General features: G+C 35.2%; 1 protein-coding gene across 1 annotated transcript in view; it reads right to left on the reverse strand.

Moving 5' to 3' along the window:
* Positions 1-26,478, reverse strand: part of ADAM10 (ADAM metallopeptidase domain 10) — a 153,620-nt gene that overhangs the window by 34,545 nt on the left and 92,597 nt on the right. Inside the window, exons 6-9 of the mRNA XM_011983181.1 lie at positions 15,800-15,949; positions 13,646-13,738; positions 10,554-10,737; positions 3,279-3,442 (exon numbers count right to left, since the gene is read on the reverse strand). Of these exons, the coding sequence (XP_011838571.1) occupies positions 3,279-3,442; positions 10,554-10,737; positions 13,646-13,738; positions 15,800-15,949 (591 nt within the window). The remainder of the gene's footprint in view (positions 1-3,278; positions 3,443-10,553; positions 10,738-13,645; positions 13,739-15,799; positions 15,950-26,478) is intronic.

Below are 26,478 nucleotides of genomic sequence, written 5' to 3' on the forward strand. Positions count from 1 at the left end.
TAGCTTCTCAAGTAGCTGGGACTACAGGTAAAGGTCACCACACCCAGCTAATGGTTTTTGTATGTATTTTTGGTAGAGACGGGGTTTCGCCATGTTGCCCAGGCTGGTCACGAACTCCTGGGCTCAAGCAATCTGCCCGCCTCGGACTCCCAAAGTGCTAGGATTTTACAGGTGTGAGTCACCACAGCCACCCTCCAGGTGTACAGTTATACACACCTTTCTTTCAGCTTAACAGTATAAAATGAGCACTGCAAAACTTGATATTTAAATGACTGCAGAACATTCCGTGGTATTTTCATACTGTAGGGCCATCTAGGCTGCTTAAAACTTTTTGGTATTATAAATAAAACTACAATGGTTATATTTTCTTAATTTTTATAAAGGGCCATATTCATTTACATCATATAACAACATGGATCAAGATTTCAATAGGCAGACATGGGAAGGAACTGACTTCCTAGTGGAGGAAAGTTTTAAAGGTCTGTGAATTACTTAATTTGACAGATGAGGGGAGATAACACTAGAAATATTCTTAAACCCCAAATCATCAAACACCCTAAACATTAAGATAAGGAAATTGTATCAGCAATATTAGAAAGTAGTAGAAGTTTGTGAGCAGAAGTGGTATTATTAGCACTGTATTTACACAAAGGTGAATCTGGTGAGAGTAGGTACATATTAGAATTTTCACCCTGAAAGACAGGAACTTTGTCTCATTTGTGATTAAAACTTTCCACAACAAAGTTTATAAAGCAGTTTATAATAGGTGCACAATAAATATTTCAGATAGGATAAATAAATATAAGAAATAATGTGAACTGCTCAGAAAAAGTAACATTGACATTAGTACAAATGTATGAGAGAGAAAGAGATTTCAGATAAAGATGTTAAGGGAGACGGGTTCAGGTGTTTATGATTCTGGCTGATCTTACTATTAAGTTACTCAACAAATATTTATTAAGCATTGTATAACTTGGATGTCTGTCCCCCCAAATTTGATCCCAATGTTGTTGGTGGGGCCTAACAAGAGAGGCCTGGGTCATGGGGGCAGATCCCTCATGAATAGATTAATGCTCTTCCCGAAGGGTTGGAGGTGGGTGCGTGAGTACATTCTCACTCTCTTAGTTCCTGCAAGAGCTGGCTGTTAAAAGCCTAGTACCGCCTCTCTCCCTGACCCCACGCTCCCACCGCTCCCACTCTCGCCATGTGATCTCTGCACATGCCAGCACCTGTTTACCTCCATCATAAGTGGAAGCAGCCTAAGGCCCTTACAAGAAGGTGAGCAGATGCCAGCACCATGCTTTTTGTACAGCCTACAGAATCATGAGCCAAATAAACCTCTTTTCTTTATAAATTACCTACCGTCAGATATTCCCTTATAACACAAAACAGATGAAGACAACCATCCACTATGGATACAGATGGCAGAATTAACAACATGTGCAAAAGAATGAGGTATAATTGAGCGTGGTAGGCAAAGAATGTGAACCAATTTCTCCATTGAACAATAATATAACATTAATTTAATAAAAACATCTCACTGGCAGTTAGGTAGGAAGGAGACTAGACACGAAGTGAAAAGAGAAAGGTCTAGATTCCCTACTACAAGTGCAGTTCACAGATGAGTGCCAGCAGCAGCAGCATTGTCTGGGAGCATGTTAGAAATACAGAAACTCAGGCCCCATCAAAGACCTATCAAAAAAGAATCTGTGTTTTAAGATTCTCAGGTGATATATATGCACATTAAAATGAGTGACCTGGGACTATAGGCCAGACAAGTAGCTGGAAGGGTACTAAAATTCACCTGGTAAGGCCTGGAACCAAGATGACTTGCTCTTGAAAATGCAAATCAACTATGAACAATAATTCTCTGCTCATCTCTAAAATTCCAAGTACTCTTTTTAGAACAGATCACAAAAGCAGTCAAGAGTTACAGAGATTAAGCACATTTTAAATACCTTATACAAGAACATTAATAATAATCTATCAATTTCTGATTGGGACGTAGAAGAAGAAAGACTTGCAACTTAGTGAGATGGCACCTATTTTACAAACACGGGAAAAATTAGAGAAGTGCATTTGGGGATTTTAAGCTACAAGTAGATGACTTACTTTTAAAAATCATAAAAACTTGCACTTTTGCAAGTGATAAGGTGAAAGTAAAATGAATTTCTATACAGTTCTCAAGTGTACATTTCCAAAATGTTATCTTTAATAAGCTCTACCGAAATCACAAAGAGAGAATATCATTCAGTATTTAGTATCTCTGTGTTGTACTGATATTTAAGATCACTTAAAAGATCAATATAATGGACTGGGTATTAGATAATATCAAAGATTGTTATTAATTTTGTTAGGTATAATAACCACATTGTGGTTATATTAGAAAATGTCTATTTTTTCAGGAATATATACTGAAATATGTAAGGATAAACAGAGTTCCTTTAAATGGCAAAGAAAAAGAAAGAAATACAGATAGAAGTTATGGCAAAATCTTCACAATTATTAGCTCTGAATTAGGGGTTGACAAAGTAGCCAGCAGCCTGTTTTTATATGGCTTAACTAAGAATGGCTTTTCCACATTTAACAAATTGTAAAAGCAACAAAGACCGTACAACAGAAACCAAACGCTGCCCCTGAAGCCTAAAATGTTTACTAGCAGGCCCTTTACAGAAAATATTTGCTGATCCTTTTTCTAAATCATGGCCATGTAAGGCTTTGTTGCACTATTTGTTCTACTTTTGAGTATATTAGAATTTTCTAATAATAAAAGATTTTAAAATATCAGTCTCATTCCACAGTAGATAAAAGACTTTAAAATATCAATCTCATTCCACAGTAAAGATTTTAAAATATCTCATTCCCTAAAAATGCTTTAACAGAAACAAAACAACAAAAAAATTTCTCACAATTTGCTGAATATTCAAAATGTACTTTTAAACAATGAATAATGATTCTCATTCAAAAGATATTTGAGTACATTAGGTACTAGGCATTGTTCTAGGGCCAAGAGATACAGATATTATTTTGTCTGAATAAGCCAGATGAAATTCCTTGCCTTCAAAGAATTCTGACATTGTTATGCTTACTTTTCTTATTTTAATCACAAACATTCCATCTTCCTCCCTTTCAGTATGGTCAAATACATTACCGTGCTCTGACATAAAAACTAAACACTTGTAAGTACATTTGTTTTCACTGTAAATGTAAAATAAATCACTCAACACAAAACTCAGACTAATAAGTATTTTTTAAGCTAATAATTAGACAATACTTACTGGGGATCCAAAGTTGTGTCCAACTTCATGAGCAAAAGTAATGTGAGAGACTTTGGGAGGTACATGAGACCCATAGTTCTGAACAGTAATAATTCCAGTGTTTAAGGACTTCTTCTTACCATCTGAATAGAGTTTACTTTTTTCACATATTCCTCCAGAGCTTCCTAATCCAGAACAAAAAAATGGTTAAGTTAGCATCTATTTCCCCTTATCCCCTAAAAAGGTAATATATGCTATATTAAATGAAAACATTTTATATTTTAATCTAAAATAGAACTGGTACTCAAATGTATCACATACGCGAAAGTTTCTTTGGCCCAAGACTAAGAAGTCACTTCAAATAAAAGTTTTAATGACACTCATAAAGAAACTTCCAGGACTGCGTACACAATCTTCACAAAATGTTCTTCATAATCAAAATGTCCCCCAAATTTTGTTCCCATTAATTTAGGAAAACAAATATTTACATTTCCTTTCAATTTGAATATATCAGTATTTACACTGAGTCAAAGTGTACATCCTCTCATCTTTTAAAAAGAAATCTTATGATTTTAAGTTAAATGAAAGTTGAACAAAATATCCTCAAGAAGATTCTGAGAAAGTCACTTCTACAAAAAGCAGTGAGGCACATGAGTACATGTCCTGAGATACAACACACAACGTATTTGTAAAAAAAGAAAATAATTATGTCAAGAAAGTTTAAAAAAAAAAAAAAAAAAGAGAGGGGGTGGAGGAAAGAAGGAAAAAGAGAATACGGGTGGGAAGGAAGGAAGAGATAGAAAGCAAATGCAGCAAAAGGTTAATGATTGATTAATCTATCAAGAATTCACCATTGCTCAGCGCGGTGGCTCATGCCTGTAATCCCAGCACTTCGGGAGGCTGAGGCAGGTGGATCACTTGAGGTCAGGACTTTGAGAGCAGCCTGGCCAACATGGTGAAACCCCATCTCTACTAAAAATACAAAAATTAGCTGCGTGTGGTGTTGCACACCTGTAATCCCAGCTACTCGGGCAGGAGAACTGCCTGAACCTGGGAGGTGGAAGTTGCAGTGAGCTGAGATTGTGCCATAGCACTCCAGTCTGGGTGACACAGTGGGACTCTGTCTTTAAAGAAAAAAAAAAAAAAAAAAGATGAAGAATTTCACCATACTATTCTTGCAACCTTTCCGCAGGCTTGAAATTTTCAAAATAAATTTAAAAACTGAATTATGATTGTTCCAATACGTCTTTAGGGCACTATAAGAATTTAAAAGAAAAGCCATATTTCCACTTAAATATTTTTATCATTTTGTACTTCATCTGTTCATTAACAGTGACTTTAGAATTTAATAGCAAAACGACAGTGCTCTCACAGCTAAAATCAATTATGAGAAATCGGAAAAATAATAATAGGAAAATCAGAAAATGTCTGGTCAATTCATGCCTTTATATAGACATTACATTGGTAAGATCATATTTTTTTTAATTAACTTTATTATTAAGATTTTCAGTGAGAAGTTATTTAGTTTATATTTATACTTTAAAGTTTTTTCCCTATTTGATTTTTAAACGAAATACAATCAAATGGATAAGGGTATTAAGATAACTGCTCAAATTAGCTTTCTATACACAAGTTACAACAAAGTTACTAAACTGTTTAAAAAAAAAAAAAGTCTAATATTGCTTCTCCTCCCCTTCCCATTCTGCCCCGCTTCAAAAACAAGTCTAATTATTTAGAATCACTAATAAAGCATGTAATAGAACGCAATTCAAAATAGGTGTGCAAGAACGGTATTATACTATGACTGTTGCCTTGCTCCCTTTAAATATATGAAAACTATATGGCAACAAAACACAAATTTGAATTACTGTTACTATATAATTCAGAAAGCTGAAATGAAAACTGTGTTTCAAAGAAAACTAAAAGACTGAGTCACATGCAAATTTAACCCAGCAAGGGGTTGAGAACCTTTATGATATTCAAAATTTACTACCTTTTCTACATTGACAACTGAGTAGAGAGAAAATACCAAATAATTTGTCAGTATTTACTATATTTTCCTAAGCTAGTTCTACTTTTGGAGCTGAGTTCTGAGGAGCACATCATTATTTCTGGAAACCAGAAAATATATAAATAAGTATTCTGTATATAATTATTATTGTACACACAGCATAGTTTTAAACAAATAGTAAATTAATATCCTGCCTTAGTGAAGATTTGTGACGTGCATATTGGTCCAATGCAGTACTGTCAAACTTGAATTAAGCATAGAAGACTCCACACTTCAAATCTTTTATCAGTTAAAAAAAAAAAAGGTAAATAGGCATATTTTAAAATCTCTGATAATATAAATTTTTCTGCACTTTTAGGGTCTGGTTAATTTAAGAGAAGAGTATACATAAATTAGAATATACTATTCTGAAATATAGTAATTTATATATTGCTTCTTAAAAACTGTTTTTGGTCTTTATGATTATTGCTTATATGAAAGTTTAAAATAGCCGGGCACAGTGGTTTACACCTGTAATCCCAACACTTTGGGAGGCCGCAGCAGGCGGATCACCTGAGATCAGGAGTTGGAGACCAGCATGGCCAACATGTTGAAACCCCATCTCTACTAAAATTACAAAAATTAGCCAGGCGAAGTGGTACATGCATGTAATCTCAGCTACTCCGGAGGCTGAGGCAGGGGAATCACTTGCACCCGGGAGGCGGAGGTTGCAATGAGCAGAGATCATGCCACTGCACTCAAGCCTGGACAACAGAGCGAGACTCTGTCTCAATCAATCAATCAATCGATCAATGGAAGTTTAATATTTGTTGCAGGCTAATAGCATATGTTGTAGAAACTTAATTATACAGGAAGAAATAAAATACTATTTGTAACTCTGAAAGTTATGGTTTAATTTTTTAAATACTGCAACTAGTTTTGATATGCCAGAAAACTCAGTAATGAGGTATTACATATACCCACAGCTAAACCATTAACTCAAACTCAATTGCTACATATTTTAAATTTAAGATTTTATTATACATATATTCATCACTGACAAATATAAGTTGTGAATAACAATGAGAAGGGTGAAATGTTTTAAATTCAGGTCAAAAGTAATTATAGATGAATGAGTCAATAAGCAACAAAGAAGTATAATGACAATTTTCTATCTGCAGGATAGTTTGAGAGCTAAAGTCAGAGTATCCGTCCTAAACTTCAAAACAGACCAACTCCACCCCACTCCCCAAAAAAAAGTCTTAGAAAAAAATACAAGAGTAATATGATACCTTGACATATTCCATAAATACAGTTTTGATGTGAGGAGGCCAAAAACTAATAGTAACATGCTGATCATACAATACTAATCTGAGCAGTAATTCTGGACCAGACCATAGTACTACTCCCAGAAGTGTTACTAGGAAATGTGAGAGCACAGTCATTTGGCTTTCAAGTCTGGAGAGCACTACTCACATGTAATGGGTAGGGATCAAAGATGTTAAATATACAAGGGGTCCAGACAAGCACAAAATGCCAATAGAAAGTGTTCTATTGCAATATTCTAATGATGTAATTTTCCCAACATTTGAAATTATACTTTTAAACTATGAGTTAGGAATAAGCTGTGGGTTTTCCCTAGAACCCTGTGTTAAGTTCTCTACGCTCTCAAATTTTAATATGTAATATCAAACTAAAACATCGAATCTGAAAAAACAGAAGAGACTATTTCTACCAAATGAAATGCCTCAAAAAATGTTCTTCACAAATAGAGGAGTACTAAAGGTTTCAGGACTAACTATAGAGATGAATTCCAAAGCCAGCCTCATTCAATGATCAGGCCGAACCGAGACTCTGTTCATTCAGTTAACTGATAAGACCTGTAGGTAGAAACATGAAGACTCAAAGGAAGAGCAAAGATAGAACTACAATGAAAAAAATAAACAACCAGAAGAAAAATTATTTTCCTGAATTTACAGAGAAAAGACAAGAATCCTGTCTCCCACCTCTCAATCCATTGCTCTTCCCATTATGCCATGACAATTACCCAAAATTATATCAAAATATTATAGCTTAGTATGATTTTATAACTATTCTCTCTCAAGAAAGAAGAAAACATATTCCATCAATATATAACCTCTACTAAGAAGCAGAAAACATTTCAGCTGCTTATTTGAAACATCTAAGAAAAGGCTAGGATGTCACTGTGTGTGTGTGTGTGTGTGTGGTGTGTGTGTGTGTGTAGATTTTATTTATACACATATAAAATACCTAGTAATATAATTACCAAATGAACTGAATCTGGAGTCAAAAGGTCCAGATTCCAGATCCTGTTCCACCTCTAGCTGTGTGATATTAGGTTGGTCACAAAGTTTCTGAACACAAGTTTCCCCATCTGTAGAAGGGAGACAATAATACCTACACCTCATAAAGGTATTGAAATAATCAAGACTAAATATATAACATTCCCTGTTTTAGAAAAGAATTAAGTCAAATATGAAACTGAGTTCAGCTAGTAGTAAGGGCAAAGACAAGTGAAGAAGAAAGCTGGCAACGTTATTTCAAGGCAGATAACCTACACTAGAAAAAGCTGGACCAAAGGAACAAAGATCCCTTTTCTTTCCCACTCTGGCCTCTATTCTTCTATGCCTGCCTAGCCCCTCCCCAGCAGCTCTTAGAAGATGGCTTCCAAGAGCTGAAGTTACGGGTTTACCATAGAGTAATTGAAGCAGACATCTAACATCTGAAATAAAGAGAGATAATAATATAAAAGGAAAAAAGGCAGAGGCAGGGAAAATGGGGATAGAACGTTGATAACAGGGGTCTCAGTTTTCTATTTTGGTTGCCAATCACCATATTTTTGCTCATGAAGTACACAGGAAGTATCTTGTTTCACCCTTATGAAGACCCTAATAATGAAAATACAGAGGCGGGCGGATCACGAGGTCAGGAGATCGAGACTATCCTGGCTAACATGGGGAAACCCTGTCTCTACTAAAACTACAAAAAATTAGCCTGGCACGGTGGTGGGCGCCTGTAGTTCCAGCTACTCACGAGGCTGAGGCAGGAGAATGGTGTGAACCCAGGAAGTGGAGCTTCCAGTGAGCGGAGATCACGCCACTGCACTCCAGCCTGGGTGACAGAGCAAGACTGTCTCAAAAAAAAAAACAAAAGACAGAAAAGAAAATACAAGTAACATGCCCCACCATTTTCAATCCAAAACTCTGCCCACCTCAGGAAAATGAGCAGCATCACAAATGGTGATCCAATTATCACAAACAATGAGACATAAACACTGAGTGTCCCCAAAACCCATAACTACAGTTTAATCATGAGGAAAACATCAGACAGATTCCAAATAGAGGACCATTCTAAAATGTACCTGACCAGTACTCCCCCAAAACTGTCAGGGGAGGGAGGATGGAGATTTGAGAATACTTAATCTGTTCAATTTTTTGTAAATCTAAAACTGTTCTAAAAAATAAAGCCTACTTAAAAAAAAAATAAGTAGCTGAATCTAAAGACGTGAGAATATCTGAAGATTTAGGAAGAATTTTACCAAATTCCCACAGAATCATTACATCCTTAAATACAATAGTCTATAACTGAAAATGCAAAATGGCAGGAAGTTTTTAGTTTAAGATCAAACTCACTTACCCAGGAGGCATTTTGTGAGCAAGCTTTAGAGACAACAATATTAATGTAGTGCTTCTCAAACTTCAGTGTGCATCAGAATCACTTTGAGAACTTGTTCCAACTAAGACTGCTGGGCTCCACACCTATAGTTTCTGATTCAAGAGACCCGGGTACGGCCTAAGAACTTATATTTCTAACAAGTTCCTAGGTGGTGATGATGGTGCTAGTCCATGGATCACACTTCGAGAACCACTTATTTGAGACTTCAGAACTACCGTATTAATGGATATATACAAATAAAATCATATGAGACCCTGAGTTTTTAATAGTACTTACTAATGAATAGGGAGAAGAAATCACAAACTTTGTGATAAAATCATCCAAACATTGAAGGGACAAAGAGATTTCAGAGTATAGAAGTTTTACACATGAAAAATCACAGGAAAGAGTGAGCTGTACAATCTGCTGACCAATCCAAGTAACAAAAAAAGCACAGATTATCATAAAAGACAAATATCCAAAAGTACTGCACTATTAATATGCAGCCCATGACATAAACTTGTACTTTAAAATGACATCATGAAATTGAATACACTTTAAAACATAGAAGAAAAACAAAAGACGCTATGGCAATTGTAAAAATATTGACTTAAAATAATGACTTTTAAAAAAGGAGAAAGAAATATAAATTAAGGAAAATAAAGAACTACTTAAGATCTTAAAATATACAAAACAAATCAAAGAATAAACTAATAAGAATAGGAATACAAAAGTTTCTCTTACTCTGGATAAAGCAGAAGTTTTTGTTTTTTTTTTTTTAAGATAGAAATGAATTATCAGAAGGAGAATTTGTTGTATATAGCTCAGAAGATAATATACTATTGATTAAACTCTACTTGGCACAATTTATATTCAAAGAGCCTGGGGTCCTTTCCACTCATCTTTCAATTAATAAATTTGGATTTCTAAACTAGGAAACTGAATTTATACAGTAAATCACAGCTCCTCCACAACACTCCATCCCCACTGTAATGGGAAGGGTATTGCCCCATCCCAACATTATCAATGACAATAGCTTTCATAGCTAAGGCAGAAACTCAGCAGAGTATGAACCCAGGTGATGATGTCAATGGAGCTGTGGGTACCAGGGACTTCCTGCCTACATCTCTTTCATGCAGTGCTTCCCTTTTATTCGAATAAAGGCTAGAAATAAAATAATAAAGGTAGGCTTTCTTTTCTTTCTACCTGCCACTCTTGATGAGGATTTCTCTGCTCTTTATCTCACTACAGAAGAGAGAGCAAGACACAGTTTTCCTCTTTTGATTCTAAGTACCCTATTTTGGGGAAATATATAACATTTATTAACTTTTGTGGAAAAATTAAATTTCCCTTTGGGTTTCAGAATTACCACTTTTTCTCACAAAATTATTTCATTTGGTCTATTCAAATGTCGGGAATCAGGATATTTCCCTATATGCATTTCAAAATAAAAAGCTCCTTCATCTATTGTGCCTTTTCCATTATGCTTATGAGTCTTGCCTAACTCATGTAGCATAAATTAAAATATTGTAAGGCATCACTTTCTCCTATACTTTGAAAATTCAACATTCCCTGAAAACTCCTCTTTGTTTCAAGTAGTAAGTTAAGACATATTTAATATGATAAACTACCTGAAGGTGCTCCAACCCAAGCCAGACCAAGTACGCCATCATCAAAATCTCGGTCTGTGAAGACATAGGCCAAACAGTAGTCATCATGATTCTGCTCAGAATTCAATTCCAGAAACTTCTCCACACCAATATTTGGGAAACGGAAAGGATTTGTAGGGTCCTTCTCATCAGCAGTTGTATTGATCTAAAATCCAAAACAATAATTTAGTAAGTAATTAATGGTAGCAGAGCTTTAGTGTAAATGTCTGCTCACCTTCTTCTGCATATACCTGGACAATATGCTCCCATGGAAATCAGGCCTGAATTAAGGCTTCTAAGGTTGTTCCCACTGCCCACATCCCTGAGCTGATCACAGAAGGCAAAACAACAACAACAAATAAAAAAGATTTCTGAGCAAGTATTCACCAGATTCCTGAACACTGAACACTTGGGAAGAAAAAACAAGTTTTGCTTTCGAAAGCTCAGTAAAGGAAGTATAGTTTCTCAAATTTAATTATCTGAACAAGTCTCCTTTAGTCCTAATCTCCTATATATGGTGACACCTACAAGGATATAAAACCCTGTACTTTAGCTAATTACTAGAATATAAAATAGGTATCAGACCCAAGATTGTCAGTTCAGCAGACAAATCATTTTCCTGGTTTTCCTTGCCTAGAGAGTCACATGGGCTAAACCAAACTAACTGCAAATTTATTTTTTTTTCCCTGATTGTGGGCAAGAATTTTGCTTTCTAATTCAAATTCACTTCTTTTACTATTTCAAACTGAGTTATTTCAGAATGTTTCTTTTGACACTTAGCTACTATACTCCTACCACAGGTTCCTCCTGCGGAATCTGAATAATCTGTTCCAATACCAGACTTCTATTAAACAAAAGCTTTTATTTATTAGCCCCTGCATCCTTTCAGAGACCTGTCTCCTATGAAGTCCTAGAACAATTTGGCTTTCCCCAGGTAAGCTAAGGCATTACAATATGAAAGTAAATGTTTTTACTGAAAGGCAAACCTCAGTCTATTTGAAAATGTTGGCAATAAGAGGATCACATAATGGTTGATACAACAAGAATTACAGGTCTCTTTATGACCCGTACTCTCCAGTAAAACCAAGAGGCTCAGAAGCAGGAAGGCAAAAACACCATTGACGGCAACTGCTTAAGAATGGATTTTAGAACATCTGGTTTATCTATTAACAATTAACCAAAAACAATCAGTTACAGCCATTTAACACCAAAAAAATTCAAAAGCAAACACACTGTATTTTACAGATACTCCATGCTTGAAGACATGCTGTAGATGGCTTTCTCCCACTAAATATAAAAACAAAATTTCCTAGTAATTTTCTAATACTGGCTATAAATAAAAATTGCATCTAAGGCCAGGCACGGTGGCTCATGCCTGTAATCCCAGCACTTTGGGAGGCCAAGGTGGGCGGATCACCTGAGGTCAGGAGTTCAAGACCAGCCTGGCCAACATGATGAAACCCTGTATCTACAAAAATACAAAATTAGCCAGGCATGATGGCGGGTGCCTGTAATCCCTGTAATCCCTGTAATCCCAGCTACTTGGGAGGCTAAGGTGGGAGAATCGCTTGAAACTGGAAGGCAGAGGCTGCAGTGAGCCAAGACTGCACCATTGAACTCCAGCTTGGGCGACAGAGTGACACTCCTTCTCGAAAAAAAAAAGAAAAAATTGCATCTAAATTGTAATTACCTATTATTTAAATGGCTTATTAATATTTGCTGACAGAATATAAATTTTAAATTAATAGGTTGTGAACAACCTTCAACAGATAAAACTTTATTAAAGTTTTAATAAGAGTTAAGGTCTAAAAACAACCAACTACCACATTATTTACTTATACACATGCATTTCTTCATAATACAAATCATTTTCCTCAAAGGGCATCACTAAAATGTGTTGAGGTGTTCTCTACTTTTCATTACTTGCATTTTATTGCTCTGCCTACTAAACAGCAACACTTAATACTTCTTATCATTGTTACTTGCTCATTTAAGGATTTATATTGCTCACAGAATACATGAAAGCAATTAATTATGAACAATTCTTATACTATAAATCAGTAAATCATATTTCACCTTAAGAAAATTCAATTTAAGATTTAATCATACTACTTCTAAATTTAAGGACTACCTACAGCTATGTGGCTGAATGTATATACTAAAATTTTCTAGTATAGACATTTTATCTAACCATATTTGAAGAAAACTAGGAAAGCATAAATATTAAGGAACCCTGCGGCAAATACTTCTGTGAAAGGATGATTTTTTTAAGTTCGGTTGTTTATTTAGTATATAAATACTGTTTCTTAAAAAGCTATACATATATATTTAGAATATTCAGAAATTTTTTGAAAAAATAGCCTAAATTTGTCAGTAATTTATTTATTTACCTGTAATTTATAACATTAAAACTAATACTATGTGACCCTATGGCTCTAGATCAGCTTTTCTCAAAATGCCTAAAGTATTTTGGAATCTGTTCATGTTAATATATTTTTTCTAAAAAAAAAGTTTCATGGTCAAAAATTTAGAAAAATACGGGTTTCTTTCCTGAAGACTTCTCAAAACTTGATATATGTTACTGTGAGTTGTGAATTTTCAAGATTCTAGTATTAAGGGTTTTTCCAACTTCCAATTTTATTTAAACACTGTATTTATCCTCTTTCTCCCCTGGAACACCAAATGGAACACACAGTGAAAAATATTGCACAAAGCAAATTTTAGGAAACTGAGGGATAATGTTAGGGGGAAAAAGTCAAGTACTATATCCGTAGTCATTGAAGAGTCAGAGCTTTCTTAATAATATGTTAATCAGACAGACTGAAAACACACTTTACCTCTATTGCAGTCTGGATTAAGACCTTATACATTTAATTCTTAAATCATAAACCCAAGTATCTGTGTGTGTGTACATGTGTAAATGCCAGGAGTAAAAAACTGCATCAACAGATACAATTTCATTTAAATTATTTAATTCATAAAGATAAAATTAAAAGCAAGCTTTTTTGTGTGTGTGTAAACATGGTCTGGATTGTTGCACTTTTTAAGTGTTTTTAACTATTTAAGTTCCTTACTCTTATGCGTTTCACCATGAAACTGATGTTACGGATCCCGGAGAAGTCTGTGGTCTGGTAAATTGTATCAATCGCTTTAACATGACTGGATATCTATGATTTAAAAAAAAGAACATTTTAGAGGCAATGTTGAAAGATGAAAAAGATTATAAATTTCCATTTTCAAAATCAATAATTATTCATGTCCCACCACATTCACATTTTAAAATGTCAACATTATATACTGGACAGAAACATGAAAAAGATTAGTGAGTTGCGCTGACAGGGGAGATTCTATTTTCTTTTCCAGACTCCTCTGGCCAACAACAAACATGCCCACTTGTTTTTTTGTTTTTTTTTTTTTTTTTGGAGACAGAGTCTTGCTCTGTTGCCCAGGCTAGAGTGCAGTGCTGCAATCTTGGCTCACTGCAACCTCTGCCTCCCAGATTCAAGTGATCCCCCTGCCTCAGCCTCCCGAATAGCTGGGATTACAGGCGCCTACCACCATGCCCAGCTAATTTTTGTATTTTTAGTAGAGACAGGTTTTACTATGTTGGCCAGTCTGGTCTCGAACTCCTGACCTCAAGTGATCCACCCACCTCAGCCTCCCAAAGTGCTGCCATTACAGGCATGAGTCACCACAACCGGCCCAAACATACACTCTTGTTTCAGTCACATAAAAGTTTTGTTTCCTCAATCCAATCCTACAATGTCACACGTTCATTCCTTTTCACGTACATCCTATGCCTGGAGTATCTTTCTCTATTTATCCTTCGGACTCAGCTCAAACATTTTTATAAAAACTTCTCTGACAGTTCAGGACACACAGTCATTCCCTGACTTTAATCCTTCTATTGCTGCGCTAGTACACATTCTGTAAGCTTTGTTGACCACTTTCTATATTCTTGGCACTGTTTTAGGCAATGGGGATATAGTGGTGAACAAAATACAGAAGGTCCCTATAAATTTAGAGAGGCTTACTTTAGTAGGGGAAGAAAAGAGGGAGATAATACAAATATAAAAAATATACATTCAGATTTTGCTAAATTCTACAAGGAGATAAACGATGATAAACCCAAAAGCATCCGTTTACCTAGCTGACCCCTAACTAAACTTTCTAGCTTCTAAACCACTCTGTAGACAACCTTCCTAACTTCATTTACAAAAAGTACTCTTGCTACGATTTGTGCAAAAACATATATGTATACTCTCAAAGTTATTTTCAAAGAAACTGTAAAAACATAAAACAAGATGGTCAAGTAAAAGCATTAACAATAATCACTTCAAAGGTAGCCCAGGCTGCCAAACACTGCTAATGAAATTCCTAGCTGTGCTCATAGGGCTCATTATAAATTCATGCTATTTTTGTCTTGAAATGTATTTCTTCCTTGGTAAATCCTAGAAAATCTCCTACCTCATTAACTATTACGTTTTTCCTCACTAGCTTCTCTTCCTCAACCTATTCACCATATACAGATAGCTCCAATTTCTTCTCCTTTGGTTTCATTCTTTCCACATTCAATCTCTCAAGGCAACCCTTCCCTCAAGCTCTAGTTTCACATTTTCAAAATCCTAAGGGAAGAACCACCCAGCTTTTACACATGTTTAAAAATAAGTTCATCCTCACCACCAAAATGAATCATTTATACTAGTGGTACCTCCATCTTCTCCATTTCAAATCCTTTCAGTCAAAAGTTCATTCATCAAATTCTTACTGGGTACCTTCAACACGAAGGACATTTTGAAGGGTACCCGCAAAATATTTATACTTTAATGAGGGTTGAGAAGACACAAGTGCAAGTAATAATGTAACTAAGAAAGTGCTACATACAGTAAAAATACAGAATATAATTAAATACTTCCAGTTGGAAGGGTTCCTCCATCTTTCCGTCCTTTAAGACCACAAATGAAAATTCAGCTCCCTTTCCAAAGCTAAACTTCAGTGTCATCATCTCCTTCAGGAAATCATTGTCTTACCCCTGTCTTTTGACACTAAAATATCCCAACTAGTCTTTCAGTTATCCATGTACTTATCTTACACATTTTATCACGTCACAACTGAAAATGCATACTTTTTCCCAAAAAGAGAATATACTAACTTAAATTTTTAAAGGAAAGAAAAAGGTATTATAAAACAATACGGGAACTACTAAAATAGCGCATAATCAGAAATACCTGAGCAATCACAGCTTCTCGTGTTCCGTAATATTTAAAAAACAAATGATCAGTCTGAATATAAAGCTGACAAGTATTTTTTTCAGCTGAAGTTGTACGTTTTTTCCTCAGGAGTTCTGGACCATTAGCAGCATGTTCTTCTTGAGGTATCTATACATCAAAAAGAGTCATTTTTGATAATTAGCATGCTTTAATACTATCATTTTATCTAATTAAGAATACATACTATAAACAATTTCTTACTCTGCTTTATATAACACCATAGGTATTTCTGCTGTCATTAAAAGTTCCTAAAATCACTTTGTCTCATAATCTTCTTCATATAGATAATTTACTATCTATTCAAGGAACTCCTTCACTTTTAAACATTTTCAAAACATACATTTTAATATGTATTCATTTAAATCTAAAGCGAGTTGTGTAATAGCTTATAATACTTTGATATCTTCTCTACCTCACATCTAATACCCATCTACCATCCAGTTCTGTCAAGTTTATCTCTTAAATACCTAAGGTATCTACCCATTATTTCTGGCTCCACCACTCTAGACCAAGCTACCATTACTTCTTATCTAGAATACTGTAGTAAAATCAATTTAATCAACCAATAGCCACTAATGGCCTTAGATCTCTTCTCCATACTGCAATCTTTTCAAACTGCAAATTTGAATATGTCATCCACCTCAATAATGTATTTCAATGACTTCCTATTGCTCTAAAGATTAAGCCCAATATTCTTTACATGATCCCCCAAATATCAACATTGCACAGCCTCTACTTAACTATGCAGCTTTTCTCATTCCATATTACTTCACAAAGAAACCCTGTTATGTTACCCAACTCTAGCTGTCTGTGGTACAGCTATACACGCTTTCTTTCCAATTCTCCAACACACAGTCTATCTCCTGCCACAGTCTTTGCACATGCTGACACTACCTATTCTGATCTTGTTAATGGCTTCCTTCTTCCTTTAGACTTCGAGAAGGTCAATTTATCCATTATACCACTCCACAGAACCATATACCAATGTCTCTTACACAGTGCAACCTTACATTTATTTGTGGGATTATTTAATTTCTGTCCACATCCCACTTCACCCACTAGAATGTAAGTTCTGGAAAGAAGAAATTATCTCTGTTTGATCCTCACTGTAATGCTACCACCTAACAAAGACTTGGCAGCAAAAAGTACACACTATTTTTTTTTTTTTTTTTTTGAGACAAGTGTCTCACTCTGTCGCCCAGGCTGGAGTGCAGTGGCGCGATCTTGGCTCACTGCAAGCTCCGCCTCCCGGGTTCACGCCATTCTCCCGTCTCTGCCTCAGGAGTAGCTGGGACTACAGGTGCCCGTCACCACGCCTGGCTAATTTTGTTTTCGAATTTTTAGAAGAGACAGGGTTTCACCATGTTAGCCAGGATGGTCTCGATCTCCTGACTTCATGATCCGCCCTCCTTGGCCTCCCAAAGTGCTAGGATTACAGGCATGAGCCACCACACCCACCAAGTATTTCTTTTGAGAGTCTCGCTCTGTTACCCAGGCTGGACTGCAGTGGCATGATCACAGCTCAATGCAGCCTTAAATTCCTGGGCTCAAACAATCCTCCCGCCTAAGCTTCCCAAGTAGCTGGGACTATAAGCATGTATCACCATGCCTGGCTAATTTTTTTTATAGAGACGGAGGTCTTCCTATGTTGCCCAGGCTGGTCATGAGCTCCTGATCTCAAGTAATCCTCCTGTCTCAGCTCTCCGAAGTACTGGGATTATAGGCATGAGCCACTGTGCCTGGCCTCAATAAGTATTTCTTCAAAGAATTACCACTGCTATTGAATCCAAAGAGTCAAACATATGTAAACACCTAAAAGGATCATCTTAAATATTTTTGATGGCACAGTAATATAGAACCCAAATTGAATTTTAAATCACAATTTCTTCTTCCTTGACATTTCCTTCTCCCTTAATAATTCCATGTGAACATACACAAAATGAAAAATTTGTATTATATCCCATACACACAAAAAAGCGTAACTATGTGAAATGACAGAAATGTTTATTTGCTTCACTATAGTAACCATTTTGACTATCTACATGTATCTCATAATATCATGTAGTATACCTGATATATACACAATAAAACTCATTTTTAAAACAATTTGTATTATTCATGGGTACCAATACTACTGAAATAGTGTAACATGTGGGGGAACTGTCCCCAAAGCCTACCTTGAATACTATTCTACTCAGGATTTTCATTTAGATGGTCTCCAGGTCTCAGTTAACACAGTTTGTAAATGACTCAAATATTGAGAAGTATTTCAAATCCATGTATTTGTGAAATGCAGTTAATATTTACAATCATGTTATTCTACACAAAAAGGAATTTATTTTAGCTAATGTTGAAGTTTTATATATGCAAGATTTTCTACTCCAGACCAAAAAAAAAAAAAAAAAAACTGGATGCTTTAATATGAAAATCCTATTTAAAGAAAGGTTTTAAGTAAGAAATCAGTCTGAAATATGAAAAAGTGCTTTGTAGTATACGGTAAAAATTAATTTAAAATTATCTAACGTGTTCTTTATTCAATACTTCATCTACAAGTTAGCATTTGAGCCTGCAATCTTTTCACCAGGAAAAAAACTACTTTCAGTGTGTCAGATGGTTATATATTCCATTTGAAATGTGTTAATTTTACTTTTATCTATTTTTCTGAGTACAGCATCCTAGAGGAGGGTAGTTTCTCTGTTTCAGCATACCCTACTGTCTTTTGGTTTCAACTGTTTCCAATGAGAAATGAGCTGCTATGTTTTCTGTTGCTTTTTTAAGAGTGGTTAAACTTTTTCTCACTGGTTGCTTTTAAGAGTATATCTTGGGCTTTCAGACTTCTCAAATAATGTGCTATGGTATTGTTTTCACTGTAAAGTATTTATCCTGTCCTAATTACAGGGCTTAATGAATTTGTTGTTTGATATCTCTCTGTTACATTTGAAAAATTCTCAGCCATTACCTGTCCTTACTTGACTCTCCATTTTCCTCCTTCTAGGACATCAATTACATAATACATATATTAGACTTTCTGAATGTATCATCTATTTCTCTTATGCTCTTTTCTGTATTTTCCATCCTTTTCTTAGCAATTGGCTCTATTTTCTTATATTATCCAAATCTAAATCCATCAAATTCCTAATTTTTGTTGTTATATTTGTCAATTCTAAATTTCCCATCAGTTCTTTTCTTAATTTTCAATTTTCTGCTAAAATTTTAAATTTAGTCTTTATGACTTGAATATATTAAAGTCTGTGTCAGATAATTTTCTTATCCAGGTACCATTTCCTTTGTTGGTTGACTCTCTTGTTCTTCCATCATGTTGTTTTGTTAGTTCATATACTGGTTACATTGAACTGAGTGCCAGGCTATGTATATGGATAACCACAGATTTAATGTGAGGTTGTGACTGACACCTTTCTCAAAAGATTTACTTTCACTTCTAGTAAGCAGAGTTAGGCTCGGTGCACTAGTAATCCTGCATCACCTTAATCCAATCAGGGACTGAGATGTGGTGTGAAACTTTAATCCCTGTGAGGAGAGGTTGAACATTTTATGATTTATACCCTTACTCTTAGGGAGTAGTCCTTCAAGGTCCCAACCAATAGCTCTTCTGGGCAGATTCTAAACAATATTTTCATCCTCAACCTAATAAATCTGCACAGTTCTACTCTCCCTCTCAGTCTCTCAGCTACCTCCTCAGAAACTCAAAGACACACCTGGAGAAAAGGTAGAACCAAATACCAGGATCACCATTCTAGGTGTATACTTTTTTCTGAGATCTTGGTCCCATACTACTTCACAGTCATGTTATCTTTCCAATGCCTTCAAATAAATACATACAAATATACAAAACACATATATGGAGATATACATATACAAATAAAAATAAAATATTTTTATTTTCAGGCCAGGTTGCTTTATATTAGTTGTACTAATCAGTTGTTCTCTACTTCTTAAAAACAATTCTTTATAAATTTTATACTTTGTGAACACATTATATTTTATACAAACTTTATAACTTGCCTTCACTTTAAGATGCCTTTTATTTTTAATAGTCATATAGTAAAATATATTCATCTTTTTTATACGGAAAAGTCTTATGTTTTCAAAACATTTCTCCAGATCAAAATCCAAAATATTTTATAACATCTTTTGTGAAATGTGTTTTCAAATGTTTTGCCCATTATCTATTAAATTTTTTTATTTTTAAATTTTGTGGGTACATAATAGGTATATATATTTATGGGGTACATAAGATATATAATACTTTGATACAGTACTGCAATGTGGAAATCACATCATGTTAAATGGTGAGCCCATCCCCTCAAGCATTTATCCTTTTTGTTACAAAAAATACAATTACACTCTTTTAGTTACTTTAAAATGTACAATTTAATTATTATTGACTATAGTTGCCCTGCTGTGCTTTCAAATACTAGGCCTTATTCATTCTTTCTAACATGTTTTTGTGCCCATTAACCATCCCCACTTCCCCCACCACTGCTCTAATACTTATTACACCCTCTAGTAACCATCCTTCTACTCTCTATCTCCATGAGTTCAATTATTTTAACTTTTAGCTCCTACAAATAAGTGAGAATACGTGAAGTTTGTCTTTCTGTGCCTAGCTTATTACACTTAACATAACGACCTCCAGTTCCATCCATGTTGTCACAAATCACAGAATCTAATTCTGTTTTATGGCTAAACAGTACTCTATTGTGTATACGTACCACATTTTCTTTATCCATTCATCTATTAATGGACACTTAGGCTGCTTCCAAATCCTGCCTTTGTGAACAGTGCTGCAACAAACATGGGAGTGCACCTATCTATATGATATATCTCTTTGGGTAGATCTGCAGCAGTGCGATTGCTGGATTATGGTAGTTCTATTTTTAGTTTGTTGAGGAACCTCCAAACTATTCTCCATTGTAGTTGTACTAATTTGCATTCCCACCAACAGTGTATGAGGGTTTCCTTTTCCCCGCATCCTCACCAGCATTTGTTATTGCCTGTCTTTTGGATAAAAGCAATTTTTACTGGGGTGAGACGATATTTCATTGTAATTTTTATTTGCATTTCTCTGAGGATCAATGATGTTGAGCACCTTTTCATATGCGTGTTTGCCATTTGTATGTCTTTTAGGAAATGTCTCTTCAGATATTTTGGCCATTTTTTAATCAGATTAGATTTTTTTCTATATAGTTATTTCAGCTCCTTATATATTCTGGTTATTAATCCCATCAGACAAGTAGTTTGCAAATATTTTCTCCCATTCTGTGGGTTGTCTCTTCACTTTGTTAATTGTATCCTTTGCTGAGCCGAAGCTTTTAACTTGATGTGATCCATTTGTCCATTTTTGCTTTGGTTGCCTGTGCTTATGGGGTTTTACTCAATAAATTTTTGTCCACATAAAAGTGGGGAGTTTCTTCAATGTTTTCTTGTAGCAGTCTCACAGTTGAGCACTTAAATTTAAGTCTGAATTCATTTTTATTCGATTGTTGTATATGATGAGAAATAGAGGTCTAGTTTCACTCCTCTGCATACCGATATCCAGTTTTCCCAGTACCATTTATTGAAGAGATTATCTTTACCCCAATGTGTGTTTTTGGCGCCACTGTAAAAAATGCACTGTAGGTGTATCAATTTGTTTCTGAGGTCTCTATTTTCTGTTCCATGGGTCTATGTGTCTGTTTTCATACCAGTGCCATGTTGTTCGGTTACTACAGCTCTACAGTATAATCTGAAGTCAGGTAATATGATTCCTCCAATTTTGTTCTTTTTGCTCAGGACAGCATTGGTCATTCTGAGTTTCTTCTGGCTCCATAAAACATTTCAAATGGTTTTTTCTATTTCTGTGAAGAATGACAATGGTATTTTCGTAGCAACTGTATTGCTTTTTGTAATATGAACATTTTAACAACACTGATTCTTCCAATATATGAACATAGAATGTCCTTCCATTTTTTTGTGTCCTCTTCAATTTCTTTCATCAGTGTTTTATACTTTTCATTGTAGAGATCTTTCACTTCTTTGGTTAATTCCTAGGTATGTAACTTTATTTGTGGTTATTGCAAATAGAATTGCTTTTCTTTTTCAGACTGTTGTTGGAAACAACAGTAGAAATGCTACTGATTTTTTTATGTTGACTTTGTATCCTGCAACTTTACTGTATTTGTTTGTCAGTTCTAATAGTTTTTTGGTGGAGTCTTCAGGTTTTTCCAAATATAAGATTATATCATCTGCAAACAAGCACATTTTGACTTCTTCATTTCCAATCTGGGGGCACTTTATTTCTCTCACTTCTCTGACTGCTCTAGCTAGGACTTCCAGTACTAAGTTGAATAACAGTGGTGAAAGTAGGCATCTTTCTTGTGTTCCCAATCTTACAAAAAAGGCTTTCAGTTTTTGCCCATTCAGTATGATACTAGCTATGGATCACCTGTATATCACTTTTATTATGTTGAGATACGTACCTTCTATACACAATTTTTTAGCATTTTTATCATGAAGGGATGTTGAATTTTATCAACTGCTTTTTCAGCATCAGTTGAAATGATCATATAACTTTTGTCCTTCATTCTGTTATGATGTATCACACTGACTGATTTGCGTACATTGAACCATTCTTGCATCCCTGGGATAAATCCCACTTAGTCATGATGAATGATCTTTTTAATGAATTGCTGATTCAGTTTGCTAGCATTTTGTTGGTAATTTTTCCATCAATATTCATGAGACATGATGGCCTGCCGTTTTCTTTTTTTGCTGCCTTTATCTGGTTTTGGTATCAGAGTAATACTGGCTTCCTAGAATGAGTCTGAAATTTTCCCTCTTGCTTTATTTTTTGGAATCGTTTCAGTACAATTGGTATTAGTTATACTTTAAATATTTGGTAGAATTCAACAGTGAAGCCCCTGGGTCCCAGGCTTTTCTTTACTGGAAGACTTTTTATTACAGATTCAATTTCATTATTTGTCATTGGTCTGTTCAGGTTTTGAACATCATGGTTCAATCCTGGTAGGTTGTATGTGTCTAAAAATGTATCCATTTCCTCTACATTTTGCAATTTATTGGCATATAGTTGCTCAAAGTACCCACTAATGATCCTTTGAATTTCATCTATACCACTTATAATATGTCTCCTTTTTCATCTCTGATTTTATTTATTTAGGTCTTCTTTTTTCTTAGTCTGGCTAAAAGTTTATCAATTTTACGATTTCAAAAAACAACTTTTTGTTTCTTTGATCTTTTATATTGTCTTCATTTCTATTTCATTTACTTCTGCTCTGATCTTTATTATTTCTTTTCTTCTACTAATTTTGGGTTTGGTTTGCTCTTGCAAAATGCATCATTGGGGTATTTATTTGAAGTTTTCTTTCTTTCTGGATGCAGGCATTTATAGCTACATAAACTTTCCTCTTAGTACTACTTTTACTGTATCCCATAGGTTTTGGTATGTTGTGTTTTCTTTGTTTTTTGAGACAGCATCTCCCTCTGTTGCCCAGGCTGCAGTACAGTGGCACAATCTTGCTCACTGCAACCTCCTCCTCCTGGGTTCAAGCAATCCTCCTGTCTCAGCCTCCCAAGGACCTGGGACTAAAGGCATGCACCACCATACCTGGCTACTTTTAAAACTTTTTGTAAAGAAAAGTTCTCACTACAGACCCCAGGCTGGTGTCAAACTCCTGGGCTCAAATGATCATTCCACATCACCTTGCTAAAGTGCTGGAATTACAGACATGAGCCACCACTCCCAGCCAGTAAGTTGTGTTTCCATTATCAATTCTTTCAAGAAATTTTCCAATTTTCTTTTTAATTTTTTCACTCACCTACTGGTCATTCAGGAGCATATGGTTTACTTTCCATGTAATTGTATAGTTTCAAAGACTCCTTTTGTTATTGATTTCTAGTTTTATTCGAGTGTAGTCAGAGAAGATACCTGATATTATTGCAATTTTTTGAACGTTTGAAGACTTGTTTTATAACCAAACATATGGTCTATTCTTGAGAATGACCCAGGTGCTGAGGAGAAAAAAATGTGTATTCTGCAGCCATTGGATGAAATGGTCTATAAATACCTATTAGGTCCATTTTTTCTATACTGAAGATTAAGTCCAATGTTTCTTTGTTGATTTTCTGTCTGGAAGGTCTATCCATTGCTGAAAGTGGGGTATTAAAGTCTTCAGCTATTATTGTATTGAAATCTTTCTCTCTTTAGCTCTAATAATATTTGCTTTACATATCTGGGTGTTCCAGTATTGGGTACATATATGTATTAGGCCATTTTTGCGTTGTTATAAAGAAATAATTGAGACTGAATAATTTATCAAGAAAAGAGGTTTAATTGGCTCATGGTTCTGCAGGCTTTACAGGAAGCATGGTGCTGGCATCTGCTTGGCTTCTAGAGAGGTCTCAGAAAGCTTGTAAGCACGGGCAAAAGGTGAAGGGGGAGCAGGCACATGACACGCTGGAAGCAGGAGCAAGCAAGAGTGTCTGTAGGGGGAGGTGCCACACACTTCTAAACCACCAATTCTCACGAGAACTCACTATCACAAAAACAGCACCAAGCCATGGGGGATCTGCCCCCATGATCCAAACACCTCCCACCAGGTCCCACCTCCAGCACTGAGGATTACAATTCAACAGAAGGTTTGAGCAGAGACAAATATCCAAACTATATTAATATATATTTTTACAGTTGTTAAATCCTCTTGCTGAATTGACTCCTTGACAACACATACATACATATATATATATATTTTTTTTTTTTTTTTTTTTTTTTTGAGACAGAGTCTTGGTCTGTCACCCAGACTGGAGTGCAGTGGCCCGATCTCAGCTCACTGCAACCTCCATCTCCTGGGTTCAAGTGATTCTCCTCCCTCAGCCTCCCAAGTAGCTGGGATTACAGATGCCCACCACCACACCCAGCTAATTTTTGTATTTTTAATAGAGACAGGATTTCACCATGTTGGCCAGAGTGGTCTTAAACTCCTGGCCTCAGGTGATCCACCCACCTCAGCCTCTCAAACTGCTAAGATTACAGGCGTGAGCTACCAGGCCTGGCCCCCTTTATAATTATATAGTGACCGTCTTTGTCTCTTACAGTTTTTGTCCTGAAATCTATTTTGACTGATACAAGTATAGCTATTCCTGCTCTTCTGGTTTCCACTGGAATGGAATATCTTTTTCCACCATTTTATTTTCAGTCTATGTGTAACTTTACAGGTAAAATGTGTTTCTTGTATGCAATAGATCACTGGATCTTTGGGGTTTTTTAATCTATTTAGCTACTCTATGTCTTTTGATTAGAGAGTTTGGTCTATTGACATTCAGTGTTATTACTGATAAGTAAGGACTTACTCCTGCTATTTTGTTATTTGTTTCTGGTTGTTCTGTGGCCTTCTCTTCCTTCTTTCCTTCCTGTCTTCCCTCTAGTGAAGCTGATTTTCTCCGGTGGTATGATTTAATTTCTTGCTTCTTATTTTGTGTATCTATCGTATGTTTTTTGATTTGAAGTTACCATGAGGCTTGCAAATACTATCTTACAATCATCATTTTAAACTGATGACAACAGTGATTGCCTAAAGAAGCAAAAAGAAGACTAATAAAAACTTTAACTTTGTCCCTCTGCTTTTTAATCTTGTTTCTATTCATGCCTTCTTGTAGTATCTATACCCTGAAAAGTTATTTTTTATCAGTTCATCATTTGGTCTTTCTACCCAAGATATGAGCAATTTATATACAATAACAGATACACAATATTCTGTGTACTTATTACCGATGAGTTTTATATCATCGTATTATTTCTTACTGCTCATTCACATCCTTTTCTTTCTGACTGAAGTACTCTCTTTAGCACTTCTTGTAGGACAAGTCTGGTGTTGATGAAATCTATCCATTTTTGTTTGTCTGGGAAAGTCTTTATTTCTCCTTTGTGTTTGAAGGCTATTTCCCTGAATACACTGCTATAGGATAAAAAACTTTTTCCTTCAGCACTTTAAACACATCATGCCACTCTCTCCTGGCCTGTAAAATTTCCACTGAAAAGTCTGCTGCCAAATCTCTTAGAGCTCCACTGCAGGTTATTTGTTTCTTTTTTCTTGCTGCTTTTAGGACCTTTTCTTTACGGCCTTTGCTGGTTTGATTATTAAATGCCTTGAGTTAGTCTTCATTGGGTTAAATCTGCTTAGTGTTTCATAACCTCCTTACACTTACATGTTCATATCTTTTTCTAAGTTTGAGAAGTTCTCTGGTATTATCCCTTTGAATAAACTTTTTACCCCTATCTCTTTCTCTACCTCCTCTTTAAGGACATGATTCTTACGTTTGCCCTTTTGAGGGTATTTCCTAGATATTATAGGTGTTCTTCATTCTTTTAGAGTATTCCTTTTTCTTTTGTCTCTGACTTTATATTTTCAAAGTTGTCTTCAAGCTCACTAATTCTTTTATCAATTCTGTTACTAAGAGACTGATGCATTCTTCAGTACATCAATTGCATTTTTCAACTCTAGAATTTCTGCTTGATTCTTTTTAATTATTTCAATTTGTTTTTTAAATTTATCTGATAGTATTCTGAATTCCTTCTCTGTGTTATCTTGAACTTCTCTGAGTTTCTTCAAAACAGCTATTTT

The sequence above is a fragment of the Mandrillus leucophaeus genome, unplaced genomic scaffold (assembly GCF_000951045.1).
Source record: "Mandrillus leucophaeus isolate KB7577 unplaced genomic scaffold, Mleu.le_1.0 Scaffold247, whole genome shotgun sequence".
Lineage (NCBI taxonomy): Eukaryota > Metazoa > Chordata > Mammalia > Primates > Cercopithecidae > Mandrillus > Mandrillus leucophaeus.